Source organism: Gossypium raimondii, chromosome 5 (genome assembly GCF_025698545.1).
Source record: "Gossypium raimondii isolate GPD5lz chromosome 5, ASM2569854v1, whole genome shotgun sequence".
NCBI classification, from domain to species: domain Eukaryota; kingdom Viridiplantae; phylum Streptophyta; class Magnoliopsida; order Malvales; family Malvaceae; genus Gossypium; species Gossypium raimondii.
The window spans coordinates 29,566,741-29,589,831 of record NC_068569.1 but is presented as its reverse complement, the minus strand read 5'-3'; the positions used below and the strand labels follow the sequence as shown (position 1 = coordinate 29,589,831).

Genomic DNA, 23,091 nt, shown 5'->3' with positions numbered 1-23,091 from the left:
ATTTTGCACAGTAAATATTTTAATATATTTTACTTTTACCTTGTTCTTGTTATTTCCATCGAACAAATAGAAAAATGAAGATGTCACAGAGTTACATTTATTATGATGCACTTAACATATTTAAATTTTCAATACATTTAATAATTGGTATTATATTTATATATGCTTATTAAATGAATCAAACAAATAGAATATAATTATAGATACACATACAGAAATTAAGAGATTTAATCACAATTTTTTAAAAATGTTTTGACTTGAACCTAACACATGGTGGTATAGTGAGTGGGTTAGTAACAACTAAAAATGTCAACAAAAATGCAATTGGGTTAATTTTTCTAATCCCAATCTTTGTCTACCATGCATAAGAGAGGTTATATATCTTTTATATATGATACACTTGCATTAAAAAACTGTAAATTTATTATTTTAACTTGTTTATTAAATAGAAACATAAATAAGTATAATTATTATTTTACATCTATTTTGAATTTTTGCATGTCTGCGTGTTGTATCGGGCAGTCACGAATTGCCAATGTACTATCGCTAGAAGCACATACACACGCTAATATTTTTAACATATGCTTATATGCTTTATATGCAATTCGATGTGGTAAAAGACATTTCTCAAGAGACCTACATAGCATTGATTTGTGGGGGAGGAATGAACGCAATTGGCCTAATGTTCATCGATAGTAGATCGACCATTGGGCTACAATTATATTGAGCATATTGCTGAAAGTGCATTGGTCCTAGATGATGATTTTGTGCTATCAGCGCATTACTATGAGTAGTATAGGATCCACGGTCACCTATCTTTGACATAATTTTGTCCTAGATATTAATTTGTCATCTTTGAAACAATTCACTCCAATTATAAATTTTGTAAAATGACAAAAATTACTAAAACTATTTATATTTAAACATTTAATAGAATTAATATCACAAATTAATAAAATATCAACTCAATTAAAAATATTAAAAATATTACTAATCTCTTCATTTTATTTTTACATCAATATTAAAAATATTAAAAGTATATAATTTATATAAGTGAAGATCTTTGTTGAGTGCAAATTGCAAAGACGTCCCAATACATTGGGTTTTGCAGATGAGGTGCAGGCATGATGGATAGTGTAGTCAAAGTACATCACCCTACGGAAATGAAAGCATCCCACGTGGACCCCATTTCCATTCTGCCAATTAACTCTTTCAAACCCCACCAGATTATCGTACACCACAAAACATCTAAATAAGCCCCCTCCCCAATCATCCAATTACCGGCAATAAATCTGGCGTGTCGGTGCCGACAATTGGAGCACCGACAGAGAGACTGGGTGTAGCAGGTGATAGGGATTGGGTACTCGGTTGCTTAACCGGGTAAGGAAAGTCTAAAAATAAAATCATAAATTGACCCGGAAATTCATGCACGAGATTGAGGCGGGGATTTTTAAGGTGTCGGTGCGGGGATTATCATTCTTTCTCTCTCTCTCTCCCTCCCTCTCGTGAAAACGCCGTATCCGTAACGGTTTTTCCGTTTGTTCTTGGGTTTTTTACGGTTGACATTTATGATTTTTTGTTAATATCTATTTTATCTCAAATTTTATTTTTTATTATCTCATTAATTATAAGTTAAATTTTTTTTGAAATAATTTCAGATTGGGCTTTATTAATAAGAAAACGTTTTTACAAATAAAATTATAAACCTATTATCCTAAAAAACCGGCCCAAAACAGATGGCCAAAGTTTAAAACAAATATCTAGATATTAAAAGAGAGAATTCTAGAACCTACATTAAATGCACCGATCCATTACCCAATCAGAATTTGCTGAAATATGTCTTCTCTTTTTTCCATTATTTCATTTTCAGTTTGACGATTTCTTCTTTCAAAACTTTTCCTTCTAAATCGTTTCACTTTCTTTTTGTTTTGAAGCTTTCTTCCTTCCTTTCTTCATCTCCTGGCGCTTTCTAATTTGGTTCACGCAACCGATCATATCTTCTTTGATCTTTGGCATACTCAGGAACCTCCATTTCCAGGTATACCTCCTCTTTCCTTCTTAGGGTTTCTGTTGCAAGAATATGTGCAAGATTATTTGCAGATCTTGGTGTATGTTGAAATCTGATGCTGTTGAACTCACTTATTTTCTGTTGAATATCATGAATATATACCCCTATCATTGATCGATCTTGACCTTTTATATTGCATTTTTTAATTACTGCGAGGGAATCTCCTTCACAGATGACTGACTGCCATCCCCTATCAACTCCTATTTGAATCGCTCTCCAGCAAGCTATTGCTTCCGCCGCAAATGCAGAGGTAATGTTACTTTGTATCTCTAAATAGGATAACAGAACTCTTCCTTCAGCATCTCTGGCCACAATACCTGAGGCTGAACAATACTAACTCTCATTATATGCTCCATCGAAATTTATCTTTATGAACTCACTATGTGGGTGCTGTCATCTCTTGTTTTCTATAATTTTTTGCCAATTTCCTTTTTTTCAAAACCAGTTAGCTCAATAATGCAATTGCTGGTGAAATTTGCAATTTCTTTCCCATTACTAACTTTTCCTTCGTGTATTCTCCTGTTTCGATCTCCCCATATGGCCCACAATGCGCAGCAGAATAAACGGCTTTGACAAGGGTTGAGTTGTTCTAACCCCCAAGTAATCCACTGTACGAAATCCATGCTCTGGGCCATTATAATATTCTGAATTGATAATGTTATCTGTCGAAACCATCTTTTGAAAAACAAAAATATTTTAGGTTGTCGACTTTTTAAAAAATTAAAATTGGGAGTCGCCACCAATCTTTATTAGGGTGTGATTGGATCACCTAAAAAAAACGGCTTTGGTCTACGAGTTTTAGAAAAACAGATCTGGGAGTCAGTTACGTATGAGGAAGGATTAGCACCCTCGTAACGCCCAAAATTGGTACCTAGTTAATTAATTAGTGTCTTAAGGTAGAGAATTTGGAAAAAACGTAATCCTTAGCAAAACTTAAAAGGCTACATATTAAGACCCTTATTATTTCAGAGAAAGAAGATACCACACCCAATGCGTTAGGGCACAGCATTCTAATTTTCCCCCAAAAATAAATTGGGCCAAAATACTTGTACAATAAAACTTTAAAGGAACATCCACTTATCCAAGATTTAAGAAATCACACCCAATACGTTAGGGCACGATTCCTTTAGAATCCCAAACTCGGAATATTTCCTTATCCAAGAACATCCGCTTATCCAAGATTTAAGAAATCACACCCAATACGTTAGGGCACGATTCCTTTAGAATCCCAAACTCGGAATATTTCCTTTACGATTTTTAAAAAATCTTCATTTCAAGAAATCAATGCGTTACATCCAATACGTTAGGACACAACGTGTTGAATTCCCAATAATGAGCTCTTATTTTGATTAAAAGAATATCCATTTTAAAAAGTTTGATTTTTTAAAAAATCGAGTAAAAATGTAATGTTATGCTACATTAAATATATAATGCAATAATAAATACTACGATAGCATAGAAATAATGCAAATATATGAACAAATAAATAAAATAATGGCCGCAAAATATCAAATAAATGGACATGATAAAAAACACGTAAACCTAAATTAATAGACAGATGATTGAAATAAACAAAAAAATACATGTACCCATGAAAATATGTAAGTTTAAAATAATTAAAATAATATCAAAATTAATAAAACATGTGTCTAAAAGTATACAAAAAAAATATTAGTTTTTAAGGTATAAATACATACAAAAGAAACATATTTGTATATATACATATAATAATAACAATAATTTTATAAAAAAAATTATTAGAAATACTGATTTTAAGAAAAATATGGGAAAAAAGGACTAAATTGGGTAGCAAGTAAAAAAACAGGGGTGAATCCGTAAATAAATAAAGTCTGGAGGACCAAATTGAACGCGCGAATTACATAGAGGGGCTGGAAGGGCAATTTTCCCTTCTCCTCTAAAACGGTGTCGTTCAAGAAGGGTTAAATTGAAATTAAAATAAATTAAAGAGTGAATTTAAAAAAATAAAAATAACCTAATTATAAAGACATTTAAAGGCGGAGGGGCTAAATAAAAAAAATAAATAAAATTCACAGTGGTATCACCTTCTCCCTTTTTTAAAATCGTAAATAAGTAAAAAATAATAATCGAAAGAAAAAAATAGTAAGCCACGTTTAAAAAACTGCCAATCGTTCTTTTTTATTCCTCCTCCTCTTTTCTCTTTTTTTTTTCACAATGAAAGGAGAGGCCTCTATTTATAGCTGAGCCTCCCCAAATCCAACGGTACAAATCAGTTACATCAACGGGTGAGATTAAAGGGTATCTACAAATTAAATCTCTAAGATTACAAAATCATATATTCTAAGATTGCATATCATATCTAAGATTATATATCATATCTAATATTGCATATCATATCTAAGATTGCATATATCATATCTTGGATTGCATATCATATCTAAGATTGCATATCCTCAAAAATTATGTTTCCATATGTGAGCCCGGGCTAAAATTGGGTATTACACTATCCATACTTCTATTGTAACAGGGCACTCTCGAAATAGGTGGTCCATTGTTTCAGCTCTTGCTTCACATCGGGGGCAGCTTGTACTAGTTGATAGCTTCCTGTGTTGTAAATTCACTTTTGTAGGCAAAAAGTTCCATGATATTCTCCATATTGTAATTTTTATTTTTGTTGGTAGATTCAGGCCCCAAAGTTTTTTGTAAAATTTCCTATAGATAAATTGTAACGCATAAGCGCTAGGATTTTTATCTGAGCTCTGTAATAGTTTATAGGCACTTCGGACTGTGAACTCACCCAACAATTCACCTCCCCAAATGAGGAAATCCTCATGAGGCGTTCGTGCCAGAGGGATTCGAAGGATTCTTACAGCGTCTTCTCCTGTGAAGGTACTATTTATCAATTCCCTCTTCCAAAGCCTCTTGTTACTATCAATTAATTCATTTACTTTAAAATCACGCATTGAATTGTTCACTGTTGATAATCTAAAATTTGCTGCATCCGGAATCCAAGCATCATCATTAACGGATATATTAGAACCCGTACCAACCCTCCAGCATAGTCCTTTTGCCAGTAGAGCCTTTGCTGCCCAAATACTTTTCCACACATAGGAGCAAGAATTTCCCAAACGGGAATTTAAAAAATGGTCATTTGGGAAATATTTAGCTTTGAATACTTGCGTAACAAGACCATCCTGATTATTAATAATTCTCCAACCTTGTTTAGCTAGTAAGGAAATATTAAACTGAGTCATATCTCTAAATCCCATTCCTCCCTTCTCTTTAGAGTTGCACACAGTCTTCCATTTACACCAATGAATTCCTTTCTTTCTTTGACATTTTTGCCACTAGAATCTAGCAAAAGTATTTTCAAACTCCCCACATAATGATTTTGGTAGAAGAAAGCATGCCATAGCATAAGTTGGTATTGCCTGAAGAACTGATTTTATAAAAACCTCTTTTCCCCCTTATGATAGAAGCCGTGTACTCCAATTCTCGATCCTTTGCTTAATCCTATCCTTGAGGTTCTGAAAAGATTCCTTCTTTTGCCTTCTTACCATATTAGGCAATCCTAGGTATTTCTTCATATTCTTTGAACGCCTGATTCCCATATCAGTTGAGATAACTTCTTTTTTCCTTTCCACTGTATTAGAGCTGAAGAAAATCGTGGACTTGTTAAAGTTCACACATTGACCTGAGCACATCTCATATTCCTTCAGAATATCTTTTAAGATCGTTGTTCTATTTTTTGTAGCTTCACTAAATAGGATACAATCATCCGTAAATAGTAAATGTGAAATCGCCGGGCCCCTTCTATTAGCTTTAACTCCTTTTATCAAATCCCCTGCTGTTGCTGTCCTAAGTAAGGACGAAAGTCCCTCACTACAAATCAGAAAAAGAAAAGGGCTAAGTGGGTCACCTTGTCGGAGTCCTCTAGTAGGTTTTAAGACATTACCTCTCCTCCCATTGATATTTACTACGTAAGAGACTGTAGAAATACATCTCATAATTAATTACACCCATTCCTCTGCAAAACCCATACGAAGCGTTACTTCCTTCAAGAATGCCCACTCAACTCTATCATAGGCTTTGCTCATGTTTAGCCTCACTGCCATGAATCCTTTTTTCCCAGTTCTTTTTTGCCGAAGTGTATGTAGAATTTCATAGGCAATTAGCACATTATCGGAAATTAATCTTCCCGGAATGAACGCACTTTGAGCATTGTCAATACATCTTCCAATAAATTCCTGAAGACGATTAGCAATAGTTTTGGCTACAATTTTGTATATGACTGTGCATAAACTGATAGGTCTAAAGTTAACAAGATTTGTGGGGTTGGGAATCTTCGGAATAAGTACTATCTCAGTTAGTTTGAATATTCAAAAATTTTACCGTCATTCAAAACTTCCAAGCAAAAACCTTCGATATCTTTTCCCACAATATGCCAGTATTTTTGAAAGAAAAGTGCCGGAAAGCCATCATAACCTGGTGCTTTAGTGGGCCCCATTCCTTTTACTGCACTAAAGATCTCTTCTGCCGTATATTTTGCCAATAGAATTGTGTTGATGTCAGAAGAAATGCTAGTCTTGATACCTGATAAAAAGTGAGATAGATTCCCTACCCCATTAGACAAAAAAAGATTCTAGAAGTACGTTGTGGCAGTCTCAATTATTTCTGGTTCTTCAAAAATCTCCTTTCCATCATCTGTGTCCAGCCTGTTTATCATGTTAATTCGCTTTCGTATTGAGGCATATTTGTGAAAAAATGTCGTATTCTTATCCCCTAGCTGAAGCCAATTTGCTTTTGCTCTTTGTTCCCAATACATCTCATCTTTATCAATTTCCATATTTAAATGGATTCTCGTATTAATTATCTGTGCCATTGTATCGTCATCTCTTTCTTTCTCCATTAAATTCTCTAGCTCCTTTGTGAATTTATTCGTCAGTCTTTATTGATTTTGCCCATCTTGACAGGCTGATCTGTAGTCTTTCAAATTTTTCAACTAGTGTAACAACCCGATCTTGACCCTAATCGGACAAAGTGGTTTCGGGACCACAAATCCAAGTAAAAAAAATATTTTAAAATTATTTTTGATATTTTCAGTATGTGAATTACTATGTGTAAAAATTTTGTATAAAAATTTGATCGTTTGAGTGCACAATTTGATAAAAAGGGCTTAACCGCGTAAAATAAAAATTTAAGGGTTAAATTTAAAAGCACCCAATTGTTGTTGTCTTTTAAAAATAAGGGTTATAAATGGAAATTAGGCCGTTTAATAGTTAGTGGGCTGCAATGGTCTAAATTGCCCTTAAGTTATATGTTTTATAATTAATTAAACTAAGGTTAAAGTAGTCATTAAGTAATTAAAATATATATTAGTTAAAATAACTTAAGAAAAGATGATTTTATCATCTTCTCCAAGCGAATGTTAGCAAAAGAAGCTCAACTATGGCTTTCTAAAGTTCGCCATATCCTTGCTTAATTAAAGGTTTGTTTTTGTTCGGTTTTTGAAAATTTTTACGTTTTTGAGATCGTTGCTTTGTGTACTACAAGACCCATGCTTTAATTTTAGAATTTGGTGTTGATTTTGTGATATGCCATTGATGAATGCTTGAGCTTTGTGGTAGTTGATGATGAAATATGAAAGATATGTGAAAGGTTAACGTGTTTTGTCTTTGAATTTTTTGTGAAATTGAGTAATTAGGGCTAAATTGTGAAATTAAAATTTTGAGGGACTAAAATGTGAAATAAATGAAATTTGTGGACTTGTATGAGCACTAGGAACATTCGACCCTTGTATAGTATGGGCAAATTTTGTGTATTTTGTGTTTTATGTAATAGGGACTAAATTGCAAAAAAATGTAAATATCAGGGGTAAAATGTAAACATATATATGTTTTTATATTGAACTTAGGTATGAAATTAAATATATATGTTATTTTCGATTAAGCGTGTATATATACATGTAAATTTCTTGTATTGAATTTAGTTAAGTAATTATATATATGTATATATACATGAATAAATTATGAACTTAGATAAAGACAAGAATGTGTATATATATACATATAGATTGAATATAAATGTATATACATGTATGAGTTTATGATTTTAGCTAAAGGTATAAATGTTAAATACGATATGAGAGTTCTAATATATCTATATGTATATTCGTATATAGGTTCTTAGATTGAATTAAAGATATAAAATCTTATATTTTCATATGTGAGGTTCAATTATATATATATGTTTATAAATTTATAAATACTTGAATTGAATTGACAGTATGATTTGTAAACTCTTTTATGATTAAACATGGACTACAACAAACACGTGTTTGCTATTAAGAATTTTTCGAGAAATTATTTTGTGTATGTGAAATTGAGATTTCAGGCTTAGCGCCTAGCAGGCTTATTGCTAGTGAAACAATATCAGACTTTATGTCTAGCAGGCTTAATGCCGGTGAAACAATATCAGACTTTACATCTAGTAGGCTTAATGCCGGTGAAACATTTCAGACTATATGTCTAGCATGCTAAGTGCCGGTGTACTGAATCAGGCTTTAAATCTAGCAGGCTAAGTGCCAGTGAATCTGTTTAAAGTATGTGATTAAGTGTACAGTTATATGATTTTGGTTATCTTTAATTGATGAGCATATATACCTTCGACTAAGTGTGTTTAATGAATATGTACATATTCGGTCTATGCATTTGTAAAATATACATACATGCTTTCGATTTATGCAGTCGATAAATGTATACGTATAAATATTCGATATATGTATTTGATAAGTATCTACATATGCATTGAAATGCATACACCTCTATTTATAATTATTTGATGAAGATGAATGCATTCGGTCACATGTATTAGATTTGTATTTGGTTATAAGTTTATTATGAGTATACATACAGTTGGATATGATATGTGTATAACATACATATATGCTCGGTTATATTCATTTGGTTGTAATGTTGTTTGGTATAAATATATATATATATTCAATTGAACGCATTTACATGTACATATATTTGACTATAAATAAAATGGTCTGAGTACAAGTAAATGTATAAATATTAATTATATGTGTTAATTGCAATCTCAGTAAATTAAATTAAAAAGTTATATTATTTATATATATATTTCATTATGCAATAGACTTACTAAGCTATAAAAGCTTACTTTGTTTGTTTATATCTTTCTATTTTATATATTTAAATATCAAGCTTCAAGCTCGGGGATCGTCAGCAATATCATTACTCTATCTACTGTCTCGGTATTAAACTGTTTAAATTTTAATTATGACATGCACAGGCTAGATAAATGTTTTGGAAAGTCGTACTTTGATATATTGTATATGAAATTAATAGCCATACAAAAATGGCTTATATTCTTATGCTTTAACTGGATTTTAATTTTAAAGAGAAGTTTAAAATTTTGCATGTTTAATATTAGACCTAGCAATTTATATGTAACCGTTAAAATTATTGAACTATACTGAATGTCTGTTTTAAGTTCTGTTTTGATTAGTAATGCCTCTTAACCCTAATTCGATGACGGATACAGGTTAGGGTGTTACAACTAGAGATCCACTTGACGACTCCCATGATTTCCTAATCTTTTCTTCAATCGACTCCTCTGCAGTCCACCATGCCTCAAATTTAAATCTTGGAGTTCCTTTGATACTATCAGCATTGGTTGTGCTAATGAAAAGAGGGCAATGATCAGAAAGTGAAGACGTTAAGTGATGTATATTGCCTCTTGGGAAAAGTTTCATCCATTTTTCATTTGCAACACCCCTATCCAGTCTTTCTCTAATATTTGTACTTGGTAGATTCCCTCTCTCCCACGTATACCATACTCTCGTATAACCCACATCAATAAGTTGACATTCTTCTAGTACTTCGCAGAATGCTTCCATCCTTTTCTCCTCCCTCGGCTGACCTCCCTTTTTTTTTCAAAAGAATACATTATTTCATTAAAATCGCCACAAACTAGCCAAGGATAGTATTGTTCCTTCCCCAAGGTTCTTAATAAATTCCATGAAGTAGTTTTATTATGTATGTAAGGTGACCCATAAAACCCTGTGAATCTCTATTCTGTATTACCGTCATCTTCTTTGATCAATGCATCAATATGACTAGTTGAAAAAGTTTTAAGACTAACCTGGGTGTCCTTTTTCCATGCTAGACAGATCCCTCCTCGCGTACCTACTACTCCTACATCAAAACCATTCATAAAACCACACCTCCGTCTAATTATCTCCATACGCCTTTCATTAACTTTAGTCTTCATGAGGAAGACTATTTGGGGATTATTTTGCTTCAGTAAAAATCGAAACCTTCGTACTGCCCGTGGACTCCCCAATCCACGAACATTCCAGCATATGATTTCAATTGCATCCGATCGGCTTGCCTTTTGGCTGCCGTCGATCTATTTTGGGTGGGGTTGTCTACCGACAAATTTGTTTCAACCTCGTTTATTAAATCCTTTCCATCATATCTCCTCCTCTTTGCTGCATCATCCCGGGACTCTTCTGTATTGTAATCATCATAATCAATATCTGCCAATTTCCTTTTCTGTAATTTACTCTCTGCTCCATGATATTTCATCACTCCCGTTGATTCCACTCTTTTCCAGCTGGATTTCCTGACTGGCTTTATTAATTCTTCGTCTATTTTGCTTCTCTCTGATTTATTCCTATCGTGTTCTCCTTCCTGCTGCATCCTTGTCTCCGTTCCTGTTATTGTCGCCCACGAATCTTCTTGCACTTCTTGAATCAGGCCGCTACTTTTACCACTATATAAGTACGTCTCCTGGTTCTCTTTAATTCCTCTTGTGTACGAACTCTGTGGTTGTTGTTTTTTGCTAGAGCATTAAATTTCAGACTCTCCCTTCCAACTAAATTTAATTCTACTTTTAATGCTAAAGAAAAAGGTGGGTCTTCTCTAATTCTGTCTTTTTCTACAGGTTTAACTACTATGCAGTCTTGAAGGTCATGCCCCAGTTTTCCACAGCCAAAAAAAAATTTCGGTAATTTTTCGTACTTGAAAGGGATCCAATATCTATTCCCATTGCTTCTTAAAACAAATATACCCCTACGAAGGGGTTTCTGTACATTTAATTTAATTCTAAGGCGACAAAACTCACCATTAACTTCAGATCTGAAAACACCTCCAAAAGTAACCCCTACAAGAGATCTTTTTTTATCAAACTCTGGTAAACTCGGCCCAATCTTGATCCAAAACATGGATGAAACAAGTCTAATTTGATCTCTTTCCATTGGTTTAGTCAATCGATCAAAGATAGCTAAACTTTTCCTAAACAACCATGGCTGTCCTTCCATAATAGTTTCTAAATCTTCTTCTAACGCAAACACAATCACAAAAAGGTTTTGCCCTACTGATTGAATCTCAAACTTTTTCTTTGTTTTCCAAATACTTTTCATCTGCGCTTTGAAGCTATCTTGATTATAAGATTTCTCTGTCCAAATAGTGCAGATTAGAGTTGGTTTCTCGTTTGGTTCCACCACCGAACTTTTAACCAATAGTTGTATAAGTTCCTCAGCTAGCAAGGAGACCTCGTCGCCCCCAAACCCGTCGTTGGCACCACTTTCCGTCATCCCAAGCCGCAGCAGTCACTATTTTTGCTAGGATACTAGGGATAGCACTCTTGGCTTCTAGGGTTTTTTTTAAATCAAAACTTATTTCTATCAAAGTTTATTAAAAAAACCTTTCAATTATAGTATTGATTTATTTAAATAATTTTTTTATTTTTTTTACATCTGAATAATATCTTTTTTCTTTTTTAAAAAAAATCCTATTTTTTTAAAAAAAGGGTTTTCCAAATTAAAAAAACAGGTATATATGACTAATTATATTATATTCAATCAATATTGGTAAAATTGAAACAACAAAAAGGTGAAAATTCAAACAGAAAGTTATATTCAATCATACAATAGAAGCTCATCATTATGGAAATGAACACGTTACGTCTAACATTAATCCCACCAAAGAATCAAAACCAAGTCTACTCATTTTCCTTTTTTCAATTTTCAACTTGATTGAATCAATGGTAAAGAAATATTGAAATTCCTTTTACATGATTTGATTATTTTTAGCCTTTCCCTTTTATATGTATTAGTAATGGGTAGTAAAATGGATTATTAAAACCGGTTCGGCCTTAATTCCAACCAATTTCACTAAAAACATTTCAAAATTTATGAAATTCGAACCGGATCATAAACCCTTTTAGTCTATGGCAATGCTACCAATGCTTTGGATAGATCAACACGATTGAGTCTGCTTGTTCCAAGAAGGGTTTCAGGGAGCTCTTCCCGTGTATTACCCTGAAGAAGTAGATAGCAAAAACGAATCAATAAAATGAAAAATAAGCCATAGTGTGATACTGGATAGAAAGGATCTTCTATAATAATAAAAATGCAAACCCTTGTTAGTAATGTTTAGGTCAAATTCCATAGTTAGTCCCTCAACTTATTTTCAATATCATGTTTTACTTAAATTTTTTTCTATCCCTGTCCATGCATGTAGGAAGATATGTCTTACCTGTATAACAAATGCCAATTCAAGGACCATACTGCTAAAATATCCAATAACAAGATTACATACACTCCGTGCCACTGTTGAAGATGCAACATCAACATCAACCTGCACATTTTCAATGTATTTGATTGTTAACTACACGATTGACATATTCTATGTTATTTCGATTATTCATTTTTTTTAGTAAAAAATTATATCTGACCAAACATTGGAATGGAGATATGATCCTCCAACGACCTTCCAAATATACCTGTGTCCAATACTCTCACCCTAGACTGTAACGTAGGACAAGAGAGTTGATTTCGTACTCGGATTGGGAAGTGTCGAATACGAGTATGTAGATGATATAAGCATGCTCGAATTTTCTTTTTCAGTTTTTAATATATTAAATGATAATACCTCTATACACATGTAGTCTGAATACGTGTTGAAGTCCAATGGCATTGAGTAAAAGCATTTGCAATAGCGTATTAACAAGCAAAAACAAGAAAACAGTGTACCTCCATATAATTTTTCCCTCTGAAATAATGAACTTCAAGAGTTTGGCCCAATAAGGAACCCCTCTTTCCAACACTTTGTTTCGCTATCCATGATCCCTGAAGAGACAGATTGTGTGCGTCAAAACATAGATTATAAAACATGCTAAATCCAAAATCCCAAGGGATACTTCAAAGAAAAATTTAAAAAGAATTGAAGATTTGGAGTAATATATTAAAGCATGTCTCACCTCAGAAACGTGTGGTATGAGCTTAAATCTTGAATTCCTATAGGCATCATCTCCATTTACAAATTTATAAAGCGAAGGGTGATCTTCCAAAGGAGATTTCATCATGTAGTACATTGCCAGTGTATACCTCGGCGTTCCAGGAATCTGATTCATATTTGTGGGAGAATATTATGTGATTGATTGTTAATGGAACGGTGAAGGCAGTTCAGTTTATATAACAATCACACATACCTGGAAATTAACAATAAAGAAGAATTCTGGTCCACCTTGTGCTGCATGGTTCTGCAATGAATATACCACCAAAGTTAATTTTCTAGTCAGATATCTATGCTAGCAAGCTACTTGAATTTGGTTCGAGAAAAAAGAGAGTCAAAATCAAGCTATCGAATGAACCGAATTTGAGTATTCTAATGCTTGACTTGAGCAGCTAGCAGCTTTTATATTTTCAATTAGGACTTGAGCTTGAGCGTAAATAATTGAACTTAAAGTCAACCTTTATCTCAAATAGAGCTCAAACTTTAAAAGTAAAAGTCAATTGAACTCATGTCAAGCTCAAGCTTCTTACAAATTGAGCTTGGCTCGACTAGATTGCACCCCTACACTTAACACATATTGTTACAGCTCAAACCTGCACAATACCACCTAGTCGGCTGCCGAGATTGTCTTCTCGTTTTTCGGATATTAACCAGTCTGCCCCTACCATTTGCATCAAGGCTCCGTTTGCCTTAATCTACAAGATTAGAAATTCAACACATTGAAGTTAAAAGATTTAAAAGGAAAATTACACATGCAGATTTGGAAAGGGAGCAATTATATCTTTAGAGTTCATTGTATATATTTAAAAAATTCCTACTATGTTACACAGATTCAGGTAAGTGTCAAATATGAGTACAGTCAGTACGAGCTTCCCCATATTCATGTCCATACGTGTAGGAGAGAGAAATGTCGGATATGGATTCTTTAGGGAAAATGAAGAACCCAAGTCCTAAAACACATATTCAGTTTCAGTATTAAGGATAAGCTCTTCTTTTTCAAGCAAAACTTTGGGGATTGGAAAGATGAAGTTTTATGGATTAAGAAGCTGTTTGATGTCGATTCAAGCTCCTAACAAATAACTTCTCCTATGCTTCTTTGACTATTCATTTTTCTTGAAGTATTTGTGTTTGATGTCTGTGCTGACTCATTTTTGGATACAGGAATGGGGATATGACCTTCCAAGAACCCTCAAAATACATGAAAAAACATAGAGAATAATTGAATATACTCGTATCTCACACTCACATTTGAGTCCAAGTCTACATTTTGAAAACAAAACAGAACTGAAGTGAGTGAATTAATACCTTTTGCTTGTCTTGTAGGTAATTTTGTCCACGAATCAAGAACAAAAATGGATTGCCAGGCGACCAACTGCTAGGTAAAGTAGCGGTCGGATCCTTTCGGAGTGAATTTCCATAGCAGTAGAGCTTGGTGTCTTCTGTAGCCACCTCTTGTAAGTTCATGTAACCCTTCTTTTGAGCTGCAGCATGAATAAGATCAACACTTGATAATCAGAAAATAATTTCGAAACCGTAAAAAAAGGTGCATTTGATCCATCAATTTATCTCAAGCTACGTTGCTGCAACAGTCAAAACCGAGTCCAAGTAACATAGATCTCAAGAGGCTAGCATGATTGCACTCACTTGCAAGGTCATGTAACTTTCGCACGAAACTGGCCGCTGATGTTAATTTTGGCTGATGCAAGTTCTGCAAAAGTTCAATGAAAAATGGGAAAAATCAGAGAAATGAATTTCACTGAATGACTTTGAAAATCAGACCAAGAACAAAGGAGTCAAAATCCGTTTAATCTGATCTGCTTGAAGCAGTTTGGCACGGAAAGAGTAGATTCTGAAAGAAAGTTTTATGTCAGAATTGTATTACTAGATTGGTCGACCAAGGGTGTCATTGTAGACGCTCAAGGTGATTGAATTCCACTGATAGTTACAAGGAAAATGCAGGAAAAACAGGCTCCCTATACTGTATCAACTTCTGGTTCGGAGTATTGGTATATTACAAGGATATATAACAATGAAAAAGTGAGTACCAGGGGAGGCAGCTCAGAACTTGGTTCGCCAGGCCTCTCACTTTCCAAGTGATCACAATCTGAAAATTCAGATTCTTCAGGTACATCAAAGAACTCATCCGGTTCTTCATTTAGACCTGATAGACTTACATGCAACGATGCCAGTTGTTCAACCTCATTATTGATCAACTTATTGTCAATACTTTTATCGCTCTCGGTGTCAGTCTTATCATCCGGTTTTTCGGTTTGAGGCAAGTGTATATGTCTTAGCCACTCCCTGGACAAGCATATGGAAGAAGAATTTCTTCGCTTGGCTTTGAACAGCTCCCTTAAGGCTGCAAATTGTAAGTGCAATAAAACATTTAACACACCTTTGACGAAATGAAACTACTGGAATTTTGACTGCTAATAGTGAGTAATTTGAGACCTGCAACTCTCATGAGCATCAGAATTGTCAAGGATCTAGCAGCTGACAGCCGGGGATATAATTTCCACAACTTCCAATCGATAGCAAGCATGTGCTTCACAGTAGATTGCTGCCCCTGGTTCACAGGAGTGACAACATATCCCCCACCTATGCTTTTTCATAAAGAAAAAGAAAATAAAAATGCAGAATGGTATCCAAAACCAGATAAAAACAGTTATGTTTCGGACCATGGAATCAAGAGGATTGGGAAAAAGAAGTATCTATATGACATTATAAATGGTACAAATCAATAGATTTGGCTTGTAAGTATATCATCCAGTTTTCATAGAAAAGAAAAAGAATAGGATTTATCCGTAAATCTGAAGCATGGACGACAGATGAAGATTAAAGAAGTTGAATAACTAAGGGCAGCGAGCAAAGATTGCCAAGGTTCAATCAGAAAACCAGATTTAAATGCATATCGCAGGAGAATGAACTTTTATATACTTGTATTCTAGAGATGCATTACTTTTAAGGTGAGCACGAACATAGCCACTTTGAGGCGGACACTTCTTGTGAACCACGGAATGGTACAGAATCACTGTGACAAGAACAGATAACAGAATGTTAAGTTTGAAAATAATATTTCCAGAAAATTTCATGAGCTTGCTTTAATTTAGTACCGTATGTGCCATCATCCTCTCGTCTCCAATAGCGTTGAAGTAATAAATCTCTCCGCTTCATTCCCCTGCAAGACCTTCTATGATCAATTTGAAACATAAAGCATGAATTACATTCGGCAAAGGCATAGAATCGAACCAAGGTAGCCAATCACTATATAACTTCTTGTGAATGATATCAGTATGACCATCAAGGCACTCGACCAGACTGCCATGGTAGACACAATAGTCCCATCTGCAACACAAACAGTTATTTTAACATCAGGAAATCAGAAATGCCCATTTAGACAGGTGTTACATTTGAGGTAATTGAACTCGATGAGATACTATGCAGCAATCTTACTCTGATCTTGAGGGGCCAAGAGACATGAGTGCAAGGAAAATGGCCTCCGAGGTCCCATCCACCACACCAACCGCCATTATTGCCGGATCATCATCCCAAAGCTTAGAACAAGAAGTTTCTTCAGCCGAATAAACCCTAAAAAAGATTCGAGCACGACAATCATGAATGGTGTCGGAATAGAAACCTACCCCTCCAAGTGAATTCCAATCTTTTGCTTCTTTGAAAAGCCGCAACCCTGTATTAGCAATGCTATTGTGTCAATCATGCATACATTTCTTTGCTTTTTATAGCGTTTTTAGGGGCTTAAATTCTTACCATTTTGACAACCAAATATTTTCCAATGTGAGGGTGCAATTACATCAGATGTTGTTGCCTCTGCATGAACAGATGAACGAAATGGCCACTTGACAGAGTTCTTTCGTAGTTTCATCCATGTACTTTCCGATCTGTTGGTGTAGGAATTTAAACGATATATATACATAAGGCATAAACAGGGAAACTGCATACAAAATTACTCACTAGTTCATTAAGGGTCATAACATATTTCGATATATAAAAACCAGAAGAATCCATTATCTGAAACAAGGTTAGCACCCTACCATTCCAGAAACCAATTCAAGAATATCAATAGACATAAATGCTAATTCCGTGCACATCAAAAGCATTCTCAACATTTTCTTTGTCCTAAAACTCTAAAGGTATTATAAACCGAATCAGGAGATCATAAACTATTATTACCTCAGAGATGGCCATGTCATTGTGGGAGAACCTACAAAATTCTTTGCTTGACATGGAGGAGGCTCCTGCAAATGAAATTATAAAACATAAGGCTTTTATAATATGAATAACTGTTAAAATCCCAGATCGTAAGTTAATAGCATTAAACCTCTAATGCCACAGCCTTTAAGCAACGAATCCATGCTGCTGCTTCCTCTGAACTACATGCTCCAAGCTTAATCTGATTGTTACCATCCAAAATGCTGTAAACGGTGAAAATGAAGAACACCTGCACACGGTAAACACTTCATAAGCTTTAAAATTGACATCGAAGTACTAGCGACTTAATGATCACACCTTTTTGTTAATGCTCTCCCTTCCGTTGTCTATAACCCGAATACAAGAATCTATTACTGCACTTCTAACAGGTTCCTACAAAACAAGTGTTTAACATACATTCAAAATTACAAAAATTACACTTCGTTTCGGATCATATTTTGATACTCAATTCAATGGGACTGAAATAGGTTGATTCCATGTGTTGCCGTTACAGTGGTCCAGTTCATCTATACAGGAAAGCTATTTATATGTTGATTATGGAAGACAAATTAAGGGAATCAGGAGATTATACATACACTTAGTGTGCGTGCAAAATTCCTCAAAGCCTTCCGTTGAATTTCCAAAGATTAAAAACAAAAAAGCCTCTCAATTGGCTGAATCCTGTTATCTTTAATCTACTCTTAGTTCCCTATGCTTTATTGTTTCTATGCAGATGATTGCTTTTATGGACTGTTTCCTAAAGTCATAAAAATCAAAGACCAATCACTCAAACAAAGTTGAAATCCAAAAATATTGTATAAAACAATCAAATTACTTTAGCTTCAATACATTTAAAAGAAAAAAAACTACATAATTTTCATTACAGTCTGCAAAATGGATTCTTTTCTGAATACATGAAAATCCAGAGTTCAACCCAGGAAAGATGAGAGATAAAAAAACAAGGGGGGGGGGAAGTAATAATAAAAAAGTTACCTGTTTTTCAGAAATGGGGATTGTTTTAAAGCTCCTGAGAACATGGTTATGAAGAACGAAGTAACGTTTGCGTGAGAATTGTAAACCAAGAGGATGGGAACGTATTGTATATAACCAACCTTCCATTTTTGCTTCGTTTTGTGAGAGACCCATTTCTTTAAATCACTAACCAAAAAAGTTTTCCTCTTTCTCCTTTATTATAGCTTTCTTCTTACCAAGTCTACCAATCTTCTTCTTTTTCAAACTAAGTAGTTTCTTCATCCCCAACTTTAATGAATAACATTTATTTCATGACTGTGATTTTTCTTTATTGTTTTTTAAAATTTTTGGATTTTCAATTAAGATTTTGAGGGGAAAAAAGGGGTGTTTTACTAAATTTACAGTGTAAGGGAAAATCAACGTGCTTTTAAATTTACAATGATTTTCTTTTCTAGCATTTGTTTTCTTTTGAGTTTTTGTGTTCAAGCTATGTTAAATGCAGTTTGTGGACAGAACATGTATTCATGGTCTCTACGTGTTAATTTACTAATTTACCCTTTATCTTTTAAAAACAATTGATTGAATTTTGAAGAAAAAATTTGGTTAACCGGGCTTTTTAAAACATAATTATTAATTAATAAAAATATTTTAATTTAATAAATTGAAAATAATGATCTAGCAAAAAATTTGAGAGTAGTGAAAATTTATTATAATTAATTTTGTATTTAAATGTAATATTTTAATAAATTATAAATAATAATTTAACAAGTATTATTAAGCTAAGCAAACTCTGACTTAATGGCAACTAGCAAGCAGAGGAAGTAAGTTGGAATTCTTTATTCAAATTTCACTTAAATTATTCTAAAAATAATATTCAAATTAAACATGAATATATAAATTAGATAAAAAAAAAATAAAGCAAGAAATGCAATATTGTAGAAGGATAATATAGTAAATTCAAGAAGGAAATTTCCGAAATTTTCTTCCCATTTCCAAAATGATTGGACAAACCGGCAAAGGGGACGTTAGGGTGGTACAAGAATTAATTATAATTAGAATGGAAAATTGGGTGAAAATGATTTCTAATTTGCAAAATTTATCATTTTATTATAATAATATAAATAATTCTGTTAATAGATATTTTGTTTGAATATTTTATTTTTAATAATATATTAAAATTCCTAACATGCTTTATTGAATATAAAATAACATAATAATAAATATTTGATTTAATGACATTCCGATTAATCTCTTTTATAGTGATTAATTTCTGATATCACATACATTATACGTAAATATATATATGTGTGTAGCGGGGGAGTCATAAGAAATGGAAATGAGGAGTGGATTATAGGATATAATAGATTTTTGGGCAAGTGCTCAGTCTTTGATGCTGAATTGTGGGATATTCTTGACGGATTGACCATCATTCAAGATATGTATTATGCGGGTATGAAGATTCAAGCAGATAGCTTGGAAGCGGTCAATGCCATTCAGGATCCTTCATTGACTGGTTTGAACTCTGCCCTTGTTAAAGATATTCATCTTCTTCTGAATAACATTGGACCTTAGACCATACAACACTCTCCAAGAGACTTTAATAAAGTTATTGACTGCTTAACTAAAATGACATTTGATACAAGCTTTGGGCTGAAGTTATTTGCGAAAATTCCAAAAGAAGTGCTTGCACTTTCTTCTACTAATCAAACCAGTGGCAGCTTTACCTAAAGAGTCATTATATAATTAGCCTATTATGTTTATTTTCTTAAAAAAATATGTATTTATATTTATATTTTATATTTATTATAAAAATAATTAATACATAATATTAAAAAAAATTAAGACCTTTTAATTATAATTAAGTAATTGTACTATATTAAAAATATATATTCAATGTTTTTTTTGAAATTTGTAGATTTATACTTTTAATTCTTCAACCTTATTTTTTTGAATAAATAATGATGTTAGTAATATATTAAATAATAGTATTATTTTCAGTTATAAAATAAATGTTTCATATGTACCTATCTTATAAGAACAACTCTTTGTACACTATACCGACAATAATTTATAAAACTATAATAATAAACAATAATTTATTGTTGTAAATTGAGATTTATAAAATTATAATAGTAATTAGAAAATTAGAAAAAGTAAAATTATAAATTAAAATAATTTTAGTATAATATGTATAATAAATTAAATAAATGTGTGACAAAATATAATAATTTGTGCATAATTATAGTACTAATTAAATAATATCTATCATTAATAATTAATATATTCATTTGTTTAGTTCAAACCAATAAAAATTCTATTCAAAAAAATGTTAATAGGTGTCGAATCCACCAAAAAATTCTACACCCCGAAATTTAAATTCGTAGTTAGAGAAATAGGAGCAACCTCAATTCGACAATTAATTATTGTCAAACGAATAATCTTAACCACTCTCACAATTTAATTCTTTGATAGCGCTGCAAATAAAAAATAATATCAAAATTACGAAATTAATACGGAGAAAAACAAATATCTGGAAAAAATCAAATATCGTAATGAAAAAAGACAGTATAATTCAAACATCAACTTTTTGTTGACTTTAAGTTGGAATGGAATTTGGCCATTCATAAATAAAGAAATTTATAAATTAAAAACTGGAAAAATAAAAATTTTGATGGAGCAATTTACCATTAAAAGAAGAAAGACTCAACCCCTCTTCATGTGTTAGTTTTTCAGATTTATAATTTTCAAAACATATTCAATATACAATATAATTTTACTTTGTATAATTAATGCAAAGTAACATAATTTAAAATAATAATCGATCAACATAATTAATTCAAATATTAATTAAGTAATAATTAAGATATTTAGATTTCTATTTAAATAATAACTCTATTTTATATCAATAAAATTAGCACAATTTTTAAATTAATAATTGTTAAGTATGACTCCTATTTTCAGTCAAATTTGAAAAATAATATTCTAGTTAAACTCTTTATTTGTTTCAATCAAACACCGATTAGTTTAGATTATTTTATTATTATTTGACATATGAATTTAGCCTATAAATAGGCTCTTTTACAATCTTAAAAAAACACACCTATTAGAGATTAGAACTCATAACACATTTAGAGAATTTTGTGTTTACGTTTTGAGGGTTCTTTGTTTTCGGGTTTTTGGGGTTTAATTTTATCTCCATCTTTTGTACTCTTCGTTCTTTGCCATTATAGTAAAATTATCTTTGCCCGTGGTTTTTTATCCTCTTTGGAGGGATTTTTTCACGTTAAATTTGTGTGTTCAATTTCTCAATTTATTCCGCTATTTTTGTTACTTGTTGCTTAATTGGGTCGATCCCTAACAATAATTGTAAATTATAATTACAATTGTCACAACTTATAACTTTATTTTAAAAATTAGCACAATTTTTTAACTAATAATTGTAATTTAAAATGTAATTGTTTTTAAATGTGTAATTATCAAAATTTCTATTTTATTTCAACTTTTTAACTAAAAATTTAAATTAAATATTATAGTTATTTTAAATGTGAATTTACTATTATGATGGAAAATAAAAGATATTCTTGTCGGTTCAAAAATTTTCCTAAACTCGTGCTTTTATATATATTATAGATGTTTTATGTTTGAAAATTTAAGGTTGAATTTTTAATTAGTGGAGATAAATATTGCTAAAATTTATCACTCTTATTTTAGTGAAAATATATCCTTAAATAAAATTAGGATATTTTAAAAATTATTAAGTTTCAAACTAGGTGAATAGTTTTTCTTTTAGTTTGAAATAATATTTAGAAAGGGTGAGTATGAAAATTATGAGTGGGTGTTGTTTATAATTAATTATTTAGGTTAAATTAGTCTTTGTATTTAGTAAAAGTTGTGGATTTAATATTTATACTTTAATTTGGTTATTTTTAGTCATTATACTTTTTAGATTTTAAATTTTCAGTCATTGCCAAATGATAATTGTTAAATTAATTAAGTTAAGCTCTGTTGTTTCCAAAATCAAATGTGCCAAACATATTATCCTATATATAATGTCATGTCAACTTGTTATTACTTGTAACATCCCAAACAATATAAGGTTAGATTTTTAAAAATTAAAAAGAACAAAATCCTAGCTTAGAGGTTAGAAGCTTGGTAGAAAGTGTAGAGCACCAAGGATTGAGCCTCATAGATTGCATTTTAAACTCATCCCAATTCTCTAAAAGTCCTTTCTTAATTCAATTAAAATTCCTATTTGTTATTTTAGCAAATAAAAACCCTACCTCTACTCTCACCTTTACATAATCTCAAGAAAACCCTTTGTTACAATCTTATTCTCAAACCTGGAAATATTTTTGAATTCTTGAATCTTTGCAATCAAGCCCTAATCCTTCATCTTCATCAAAATCATTGGATCTTACGTTGGTTACTCGTCAAATTCCTGTCAAAATCAATAAGTATTCTGTTCCCTGCCAATTACGACTTTTTAGTTTTAGGTGACAATGAGATTTAATATATTAATTAACTCGTTACAAAATCTTT

At 32.2% G+C, this 23,091-nt stretch overlaps 1 protein-coding gene and 1 long non-coding RNA gene across 5 annotated transcripts; one reads left to right on the top strand and one right to left on the bottom strand.

The window, feature by feature from the left end:
* The first annotated feature begins 1,835 nt into the window (after positions 1-1,835).
* LOC128041282 (uncharacterized) lies at positions 1,836-10,212 on the top strand. The gene is made up of 4 exons (XR_008196021.1): positions 1,836-2,038; positions 2,241-2,318; positions 4,575-4,936; positions 9,614-10,212. It is a non-coding gene; the product is annotated as an uncharacterized LOC128041282 (long non-coding RNA).
* A 1,756-nt stretch (positions 10,213-11,968) lies between these two features.
* On the bottom strand, positions 11,969-18,959 carry LOC105770954 (protein ENHANCED DISEASE RESISTANCE 2). Of its 4 annotated transcripts, none has more exons than XM_012592335.2 (20): positions 18,574-18,953; positions 17,899-17,973; positions 17,711-17,830; positions 17,563-17,627; positions 17,140-17,270; positions 17,013-17,059; positions 16,825-16,925; positions 16,621-16,716; positions 16,485-16,549; positions 16,331-16,402; positions 15,823-15,969; positions 15,417-15,730; positions 15,016-15,079; positions 14,677-14,852; positions 13,965-14,066; positions 13,568-13,618; positions 13,337-13,480; positions 13,110-13,205; positions 12,613-12,714; positions 11,969-12,395 (listed from the first exon to the last, which is right to left on the bottom strand). In XM_012592335.2, the coding sequence occupies exons 1-20, from the start codon at positions 18,724-18,726 to the stop codon at positions 12,303-12,305; spliced, it is 2,214 nt and encodes a 737-aa protein (XP_012447789.1). In that variant the 5' UTR covers positions 18,727-18,953; the 3' UTR covers positions 11,969-12,302. The 4 variants fall into 4 exon arrangements, with proteins under 4 accessions (XP_012447789.1, XP_052487443.1, XP_012447787.1 ...); XM_052631483.1 differs by adding an exon at positions 18,177-18,337 and having other exon boundaries at positions 16,825-17,059; positions 18,574-18,723; XM_012592333.2 differs by having other exon boundaries at positions 16,825-17,059; positions 18,574-18,959.
* Positions 18,960-23,091: the final 4,132 nt, after the last annotated feature.

Excerpts from the sequence above, each read along its gene's own strand:
- LOC105770954 (XM_012592333.2), bottom strand. The coding sequence starts at position 18,726 with ATGGGTCTCTCACAAAACGAAGCAAAAATGGAAGGTTGGTTATATACA. Across the intron at positions 17,271-17,562 it reads ATGACATGGCCATCTCTGAG|ATCGGAAAGTACATGGATGA; the intron begins GTAATAATAGTT and ends CTACACCAACAG. Across the intron at positions 12,396-12,612 it reads AATTGGCATTTGTTATACAG|GGTAATACACGGGAAGAGCT; the intron begins GTAAGACATATC and ends CTACTTCTTCAG.